Genomic DNA, 9,939 nt, shown 5'->3' with positions numbered 1-9,939 from the left:
TCCGGCCCTTCTCTGGGGGGGGGGGGGGGCAGATTTTCCGTTTGTGTTTTCTTCCACGCTGGGGCCTGGAGGACATGAGGCAGCTCTGGAGTGTTGACCCTTCTCTCTTTCTTTTTCCATTCACTTTTTAAAAAAATTTAATTTAAAATATATTAAAGGGAAGGGCCGACCCCGTGGCTCACTCGGGAGAGTGCGGCACTGGGAGCACAGCGGCACTCCCGCCGCGGGTTCGGATCCTATATATATATATATATATATATATTGAATATAATGACCTGCTCCCTCCTGCTCGTGCCCAGTCCCCTCGCTGGGAGCAGCTGCTGGGAGTAGGGTGTGTGTCTCTTGGTGGAGATGTCTTCTGAGTGCACAAACACACACATATGTGCGCACACACGTGCTCACACACTCACATGCACTCACACATACACGCTCACACTCATGCACTCGCACATACACGCGCGTACACGCTCCTACCCACGTGCACTCGCACACGTGCACTCACACACACTCCCACTCACATGCACACTCACACACAGGCTCCCACTCACGTGCACTCGCACACGCGTGCTCACACACACTCCTACTCACACGCACACTCACACACAGGCTCCCACTCACATGCACTCGCACACGTGCACTCACACACTCCTCACGCACACTCACACACAGGCTCCCACTCACGTGCACTTGCACACACGTGCTCACACACACTCCTCACACGCACACTCACACAAGGCTCCCACTCACATGCACTCGCACACGTGCTCACACACACTCCTCACACGCACACTCACACAAGGCTCCCACTCACATGCACTCGCAAACGTGCACTCACACACACTCCTCACACGCACACACAGGCTCCCACTCACGTGCACTCGCACACGTGCTCACACACACTCCTCACACGCACACACAGGCTCCCACTCACGTGCACTCGCACACGTGCTCACACACACTCCTCACACGCACACTCACACAAGGCTTCCACTCACATGCACTCGCACACGTGTGCTCACACACACTTCTCACACACTCACACACAGGCTCCCACTCACGTGCACTCGCACACGTGCTCACACACACTCCTCACACGCACACTCACACAAGGCTCCCACTCACATGCACTCGCACACGTGCGCTCACACACACTCCTTCTCACACGCACACTCACACAGGCTCCCACTCACATGCACTCGCACACGCGTGCTCACACACACTCCTCACACACACACACAGGCTCCCACTCACATGCACTCGCACACGTGCACTCACGCACACTCCTCACACGCACACTCACACACAGGCTCCCACTCACGTGCACTCGCACACACGTGCTCACACACACTCCTCACACGCACACACACAGGCTCCCACTCACATGCACTCGCACATGCGTGCTCACACACACTCCTTCTCACACACTCACACACAGGCTCCCACTCACATGCACTTGCACACGTGCACACACACTCCTACTCACGCACACTCAGACAGGCTCCCACTCACGTGCACTCGCACACACGTGCTCACACACACTCCTCACACGCACACTCACACAAGGCTCCTACTCACATGCACTCGCACACGTGCACTCACACACACTCCTACTCACACGCACACTCACACACAGGCTCCCACTCACGTGCACTCGCACACGTGTGCTCACACACGCACTTGTTCCCTCTCACCCTGTGCGGTGGAGGAGTCTGTGCAGCCGCCCTCACCTCACTCTCACTTGATACACGAGGTTGCCCTGGATTGCGTGGGGCGCTTTCTCCTGCTCCAGTGGGGTGTGCTCTTCCTTCTGTTTCACGGGCTGCTCCAGCTTTACTTACCTAGCCTCTCTAGGGGGGCATCCTGGCTGTTCCCAGTGCATAGGTACTATTTTTATTAATCACTTTTTGATCATTCCAGCCTAATGCAAGAGACTGTCCTGATCCCAAAAGCATACTTGGTGGGAAGCAGCTATCCCTTCTGCCCCAGCTACCCTGATCCAAAGTCAGCAACTTTTTGGGACTGGCTGGTGACTCACTTGGGAGAGCATGGTGCTGACAACACCAAATCAAGGGCTAAGATCCCCTTACCAGTCATCTTTTTAAAAAGAAAAAAAGAAAAAAGCACCTTTTTTTGCTCTCTAGTATTGCCATACAGAGACTCTGCATGCCCAGTCCCTGCTGCCAAAGTATTCTGATCTGCCTGTATCAGGGCTTCGACCTGGGTTCAGGCCCCAAGGGCGGGTGCCCAGCCACCGTACGTAAATATGCCCCGAGTGCCTGCTATACCCCAGACCCTGCCAGGCACCAGAGTCACAGGAGGGACCCAGGTGAACGACCCCTGCATACTTGCAGCCCCTAGGCCAGGCATGACAGCTGGAGAGACCAGGTCTAGCTGGAGGCTCCCAGCTCTCTTCCAGGACTGGAAGTCGGCACTGGACTGAGAGTTTGGTGGGGCTCTTCTGGGGGTGGAGGGAGCTGACAGGGGGCACTGAGGCTCAGCTCCCCATTGCCTCCAGGCCCCAGGAGGAGCTGCATGTGGAAGAGGACCTGCAGCAGATCACGGTGCAGGTGGAGCCTGCATGTAGCGTGGAGATTGTGGTCCCCAAGGAGGAGGAGGATGTGGGGTGAGTGTGGGCTCAGTGGGAGGTCAGGGCACCCCCCAGCCATTGTGGCCCTGGAAGAGCCAACAGCGTCCAGAGATGTTGTCACGAAGTAGTTCTTTCTTACCCTACGGAAAGTTAGTGATTTTAATTTTTCCATGATCTAAGATTCAACCAACTGCGGGTGAGTCTGCCCCCCAGGGGACAGTGGGCATTTCTGGGGACATCTGTGGCTGTCACGACTGGGGGAGCTCCTGGTATGGAGTGGGTGGAGGCTGCTCAGCACCTGCAGTGCCCACAGTGGCCCCACCACAGAGAAGGATCCAGCCCCAAATGTCAGAGGAAGAGAGAGCCTGGGCTAAGTGTCTCTTGCAGCGTATCTCAACTTCAGTGTTTAAAGATTTTTTTGTTTGCCTTTTTAGTATTTATTTCTAATTTTATTGAGGTTTTTTTTATTGTTTTTTGGCAGCTGGCTCGTAAGGGGATCCAAACCCTTGACCTTGGCAGTGTTAGCACTGTGTTCTCCTGACTGCTGGTTTTATTGTTTTGATTTGAAGAAAGTGTTTTGTTTTTGTTTTGTTTTAATAGATCAAAGTGTTTATGGTCAAGTACAAAGCTGTTTTTTTTATGTCTATGGACATATGGAAAAAATGTATGTTTGCTGATAAGGGACGGAAGGTTCTCTGTGAGACTATTATGTCCAATTTATTGATGATTTTCATTCAGTTTTTTCATTTGTTTACTTGTTTTTAATGTGTTTGGTGTGTGTGAGTCTGTAATTGTGACATTACCTAATTGGCTTTCTTGCCTTTCTGATGGTTTTTGTTTTCTGTGATTTTCTAGGTTTTATAGGTGTTCTTTGGTGATGTGAGACCTTTACTGGTTAATATAAAACTTTGTCTCTGGTTGTGGGTACTTTGTTTTTCCTTTCAGTTCTGTGTTGGATTATTTGCTGTTCCCACCACTTAAACTCTGCGCTGGAACTAATTTGTTGTCCTTTGCTTACTTCTGAAATGGGGGGACTTCCTGTGGGGACCAGCACTTGAGCTCTGTGGTTGAGCTAAATTGCTTCCTTGCTGCTCAATTCCTGCTTTTTGTGCAGCTCAGGGTTTAATTGTTGACCTTGTAAGCACTTCCCAGTCTTGTGAGGTCTGGTGCACCTGGGTTGTGTGGACACTCTGGTCTGGGCCTGAGTCTTTTCAGCAAACTGTACCCCTGCAGTTCTATATTCCTGACCAGTCTATGAAGAGTGGGCCTGTGCTGCCTGGAGGGCAGATCAGCTGTCCTTGCTGTGCCCCAGTGTTCCCCCTGGTGGGCCCATCTCCCCACCCCCAACACTCCAAACCCTTCCCATGTGGTGGGCCATGTGCTGGTCTCTTGCAGTGACTCACTGGCCCCTGAGTGGCTCCTTTTTTCAGTTGTCTGTGGCCCCTCACACCTGTGTGGGTCCATGGGAACCCTGTCAGTAGTTTTGCTGGCCTAGGGGCCACCAAGGCCCTCTTCTCTCCTGCCACCTCCAAGCAACTTCTTACAAAGGGCACAGCTGCGGCTTTTACCAACTCCTGCTTCATGCGCTCAGCAGGGCCAGCCTTGACGCGACCAGGATCTGCAGTGATGGGAGCGGTCCTTTCTTTCTCTCATCGTGGCTTCTCCCACCTTCATGCACTCTGTAGGTCTCTCCTCCTCTTCCCCTGAGCTCTAGTGGCCCCAGCTTGACAGTCGTTGCTTTTTAATAGTTGTAAACTGGTTGATTGTGGGTGAGGGTGATGCTGGGGACCGTCTATTCTGCCATCTTGATTGGAAGTCTCATTTTTTATTATTTTCCATTTTTCTTTCAAGAGACCCTATTTAGGGCCTTTAGCACAGATTCCCAGGCTGTGCTTTGCCACTGAGAGTTTGTTTTATACCTGTGCACACACATGGTCCTGTCACCAGCAGCTTTTTGCCATTAACTGAGTCTCACAGTATAAACTTTCATTCCGTGTTTGCCAAAAGCAATTGTCTTAGTCCATTTTCTGTTGCTTGTAACAGAACACTTGAAACTGAGTAATTTATTAAGGAACAAAATGTATTTCTTACAGTTCTGGAGGCTGGGAAGTCCAAGGGCAAGGGGGCACATCTGGTGAGGGCGTTCTGGCTGGTGGGGACTCTCTGCAGGAGTCCCGAGGTGGTGCAGAGCATCACATGGCGAGGGGCTGAGCGTGCCAGCTGAGGTCTCTCTTCCTCTTATAAAGCCGCCAGTCCACTGCCACGATAATGTGGCATTAAGTTTCAATAGGGGTTAAGTTTCAACTGGAGTTTTGGAGGACATAAATGTTCAAGCCATAGCAACACCTTCACCTCGAACTTGACAGGAGAACCAGTCCTTAGCGTCATTTGGGAGTGAACATGACAGCCATCAGCTACGGCCTTGGGCAGGCTCCTTGCCTTCTCTCTGAGCTCGTCTCCTTGACTGTAATACGGGGACAGAGGCAGCATCTCCTCCCTGCCCACCCCCCCATGATGGAGTGGGTTAACTCACAGAAGGCTCTGGAACCAGCCCTGGCATGTAGTAAGTGCTCAGTGAAAAGGAGAGAGATGTTCTGACCCCATGGATGTCGATACTGCGTTTTCCACTGTACAGATGGAAACTGAGGCTCAGAGAAGGAAAGTGACCTACCAGGGTTGCACAGGTGGGGTTTCTTTTTCTGCGTGGAATGGAATTTCTCAGGGTACACTGCCTGTAGCCAGCTGCCTGGGACTTTTGTCTCAATTGTGATGTGAGGCAGTTGCAGCCCTGCCCTGGATCCTGAGACAGGAGGGAGAGGGGAGGACTGGTTAGGGGTCAGGAGTGTGGGTGCTGCCCAGAGCCTGCCTGGGACTCCTCATCTGCCCCATGTCCCCAGGGTGGAGGCTTCCTCGGCCGGTGCCTCTGCTGCTGTGGAAGCAGAAACTGCCAGCCAGGCCTCGGAGCCTGCCAGCCAGGCCTCGGATGAGGAGGACGCGCCTGCCACTGACATCTACTTTGTAAGTCCCTTCAGGGCCTTTGTGGCTGCCCCGTCAGCCAGACGCACGTGCTCCCAACTGTCAGCACACCCCCACGCCCTTGCACACCTACCGGCACACTCGTGACATGCTCTCGTGTGTGCGCGCGCACGCACACACACACACACACACACACGTGCACACACACACCCTGCCAGTCCCTTTCACACTCATGCTTTCTGGTCTAGCCACTTGGGGTGGGCGCCTCCTGCCCTGCGCCATCAAGTCCTGGTCTTTCCAAGGCCCTGGACCGCTACTCTTCTCCCCAGACAGCCGTGCCACCCCGTCTCCCTGGGGATCGGCTAGAGTCCTCAAACTCTTGGCCCCAGTGGGCTCCATGGGGAGGCCCAGGCAGAGGCTGAAGCCCTGGGTCCCTGGCTGCCCTGGGTCAGCCAGGCGCAGCTGGAAGTGGTGTAGACTGTCTCCCTCTCTCGTGGTGGGTGTGGCCGGGTGGGCTCCATCCTCAAGGAGGGCAGGAACCTGGGCAAGTGGCAGATGGGCTCCCCACTGCCTCCTCCACTGGCCGGGGACATGGGCTGCTCCTGGACGAGGCTGGGTCTGCCCCAGCCTTGGGGCTCAATCTAGCGACTCCCCAGCAGTGGGTCCCAGGGCCACCTCCACCTGGGGCCCCCCTGAAACAGGGAGGGCCAGAGACCACTGCCCCCGGCTGCTTCATAACTAACAACCCCTGCTCTGTCTCCAAGCTGTTCTCCTGGGGTCTGGGCGCCCCACCCAGCCCTGGAGGAGGAAGGTGGGGCGTGGGCCTGTCCCCCACCCACATGGAAGCCCCTGCCCTGGGGCGTGGTGTATGTCTGTCCTGGTCTTTGGATGGTGTGAGGCGGCCCCTCGGGGGGCCTGGGTCCTGCTGTGTGTGTCTGTCTCCTGACACCCGGGTGGGTGGCAGAGAAGGTAGCAGGCCTCCGTCAGACTCCCCAACCCCGTGCACCCCCCACCTCCCGCTTTGGCAGTTGGCTTGTCTCCCAGCCCCGCCAGTCCCCACCAGCCCCCTGCTGTCTCTCACCGCCTCTGTCCCCGCCTGACTGACCAACGGGTTCCTGTCCCCTCATCCTCTGTCCTCTGTTTTCCTTCCTCCTCCCGCCCGGCCCGTGCAGTTCACGGATGGGAGGTACTGGATTTACTCTCCCCGTCATCGCCGACTGCGGGCCGTGACGCTGAGCTCCTCGGGGACTGTAAGTGACCGCAGCTGGCCACACCGGGGAGAAGGGGCGTTGCCCACTGCAGGGCAGCAGCAAGCTGCAGGTCCCTGGTCTAGAACGCAGTGCCCGACGTCCCTTTTTTTCCAGGAGGTCTTTGGGGAAATAGTAACTGCGGTCGAGGTTAGGCAGTGTGCAGCGCTGCAGGCATCGCATGAGAATGTCACTTGATACTGGGCAGTAGCAGGTGCTCAATAATGGACGCCATCTGAGGGGACGCCAGGCCCGGCTGCCATGGGGTCTGCCCATGAACCTCATCCCAGCCCTCCCATGTTAGGGCATGTTGAGTGGATGCTTGTCAATTGTCCAGACCTGGCTGGCCACGGATTCTAAGGAGCATTTGCCTCAATCACAGGGACGGTCACATGGGTCAGCAGAGCTGCTGGGACAGGGAGGAGCTGGTGTCTCCATACCCACCTCAAGGATGGAGAAATTGAGGCCTTGGCTCCCTAAGGAGCTGTGAGAGTGCATGGTTTAGACAAAGTCCAGGTCCCCAAGCTCTCCAGCAGTCCCACTGTTTAGTGGATGCTCGCCCACCCAGCGTGCTGGGGACACTATGTGGGTATCATTATTGTCATTGTGAATAATAAATGGTGCACAGAGAGGCCAAGTCACCTGCCCACAGGCACACAGCACACAGAGCTGGAACGGGGTGCAGACTGCAGTGAGGGTATCTGTTCTCGAAGTGAAGCCCCTCAGAAGCTGCCCCCACCCCTGTGATTCCATCAGCCCTTGAGGCTGGCTGGTTTCTCAGTTGGTTAGAGCATGGTGCTGATAACATCAAGGTCCAGGGTCCATCCCTGTACTGGCACCCGCCAAAGAAAATAGCCTCTGAGCAGCACCAACACCCTGTGGGGTGACCCCTTTCCCAGCTCCTCCTGTCACCTTTTATCCAGCCAGGGAAGCCACAGCCCAGCGATAACCCAAGAGGTGCCCATGCAGGGGTGTGGATAGACCCAGCAACCCACGGGTCCTCCAGGGAGGGGAGTCGGCCTGGGCTATGAGAAACACCTGAGTCTGCAGAGGTGAGGAGGGACGGCACCTCGAGGCTGGGAGTGCTGGAGGATGTGCCCTTGGTCCTGACCTTCATGGGGTCGCCCTGGGGTCCTGGCCCACACATTCCCTCCCTCCCTTCCCCCGCCTACCCTGGTGGTAGCTGAGGGACCCCTCTGTCCCTGCTCCCAGAGGGCAGTGTGGCTGGCTTTTGTGCCCCATCTAACGAGGTAGCGGCAGCATCCAGTTCTCCCTGTACAGGGCAGTTCAAAAGTAGGCGGCAGCTGCCAACCTCCCTCCCCTGGGCTGGCTCTTTCTGGGTTTAGGTGGGGACGCTGTTCGGTCCCATGTTTCTGAGCCCCCATGGGAACCCGCTGAGCCCTGGGTGCAGATGCTGGATCAGTCCAGAGACCCCATGCGGGGCGCCCCGGTCTGGGCTCTCAGTGGAACAGGGAGGCGGGCTCGAACCCGTGATTTCTAAGGGAGGGTTTCATGTTGCACTTGTGATCTGGCTGAAGGACCAGGGCTTGGGGTCTCCTGGCGTTGTCCCCATGGTGCCTCTGCAAGTCAGTCCTCAGGCAGCCGTCACAGGGCACGAGCAAGCTGCCCACAGTGCTCAGTGGCCCGGGTGGCCCTTGCGGGTCATGGGATCTCGCGGGAGCTACAGGAGGGTCAGGTTGAGCAGGCACAGAGTGGTGGCTTTCTGGGCAGTGGGTTCTGGGGCCAGCAGACGGGCATGTCCTGGCTACAGGTGGGAGGAGGCATGGGTTGGGCTGGGCAGCTGGTGGACAGCGCTGTCAGGACTGGACAGAGGAATGATGGGTCTGGCAGTGACTTGTTGGGCTGTGGCCATGACGAGCTTAGGAGCCACCGGTCACCTAGGTGGACGTGGCCAGGGCAGGTGCTTGTTCAGGCCTGGCTGGGTAGAAGCCCACAGACCGTCCCACCCAGAGGAGCACTGAAGGCCAGGCGGTGATGGGGAGGTCCCAGGAGAGAGGTGGCTGGGCTGGAGTCCCGAGGAAGCCTCCAGAGGTTTGGGAAAACAGGAAGTCTGGGAAGGCTTTCCCAGGAGGGGGCAGACCCAGGAGGGATGGGAGCGGGCGGGGTGCTGGAGGAACGTGCCCCCTCCCCAAATCTTACCCAGACAGAGCTGGAAAAAGTATGATGAGACTGTCCCTTGGCCAGGCCCAGGGTGGCGCTGTGGGGACCAGATGCAACTCTGCCTGCCCCCAGCCCTGGACTTGAACCCTACTGAGCCTGCTCCCCGGAAGGCGTTCTCTGTTCTCTGGCTCTCGAAAGGTGGGGGAAGGCCTGAGCTGGCTGCTCTCTGGGCCGCCCGTGCCTGGGTGTCTCCCGAACAAACCTGCGCAGGTGGAGGGGCTGAGCCCCACCCACAGGCAGCTGGACGGTGCAGGTGCGACCCAGCAGTGCGTCCAAGTCCTGAAATAGGTCAGGCGCCCGACCCCCAGGGCTCCTGGTAGAGGGTCCCCAGGACCCTGCCCACCTGGTGCCTGCATCTCAGGCAGGATTGGAGGATGGGGCAGAGCTGGGCAGGATGGAGATTAGGAAGTCCGGGAGCCGGGCGGAGGAGCAGGAGGAGCAGGTGGCGCAGGTCACACACACCCCCCACCCGCCCTTCCCTCCCATCTCTGTCACCTGCTGTCCCAGGCCGCTGCCTCAACTGAACTAACTGCTTCCTGCTGCCCACCCTGCCAAGCCAAGGGGGTCCAGGTTTAGGGCAGGTCCACGCATGAGAGAGGGCAGGCGGGGGCTGAGCCGCGCCCTCGTCCCGCGTTGGGGGATCCGCCTCTTTTATTTTCTCCTGTTTCTTCCTTCCTCCCACTGCCTCTCTCGCGCCTCCTCGCACCCTGCTCTTCTTCTGCGCCCCTCCCGCACGCGCGTGCCCGCCCGCCAGCCCACCGCCGACAGGAGCTGGGTGTACTCCCCGCTCCACTATAGCGCGCAGGCCCACCCCGCCTCCGACGGCGAGAGCGACACAGTAAGTGCGCCCCGCCGCAGAGGGGCCCGCACGGCGCGGCCCCAGACACCGGCGCGTTCAGGGAAACTGGGGCTGGGGGTGGGAGGGCGCAGGCGGGCCGTCTGACTCCG

General features: G+C 57.4%; 1 protein-coding gene across 1 annotated transcript in view; it reads left to right on the top strand.

Moving 5' to 3' along the window:
* PIP5K1C (phosphatidylinositol-4-phosphate 5-kinase, type I, gamma) overlaps positions 1-9,939 on the top strand; it is a 36,054-nt gene that overhangs the window by 24,650 nt on the left and 1,465 nt on the right. The window contains exons 17-19 of the mRNA XM_008582895.1: positions 2,471-2,623; positions 5,485-5,605; positions 9,746-9,829. Of these exons, the coding sequence (XP_008581117.1) occupies positions 2,471-2,623; positions 5,485-5,605; positions 9,746-9,829 (358 nt within the window). The remainder of the gene's footprint in view (positions 1-2,470; positions 2,624-5,484; positions 5,606-9,745; positions 9,830-9,939) is intronic.

This window comes from Galeopterus variegatus, unplaced genomic scaffold (assembly GCF_000696425.1).
Source record: "Galeopterus variegatus unplaced genomic scaffold, G_variegatus-3.0.2 Scaffold2754, whole genome shotgun sequence".
Classification (NCBI taxonomy): Eukaryota; Metazoa; Chordata; class Mammalia; order Dermoptera; family Cynocephalidae; genus Galeopterus; species Galeopterus variegatus.
This window is presented reverse-complemented; position numbering and strand designations above follow the sequence as displayed.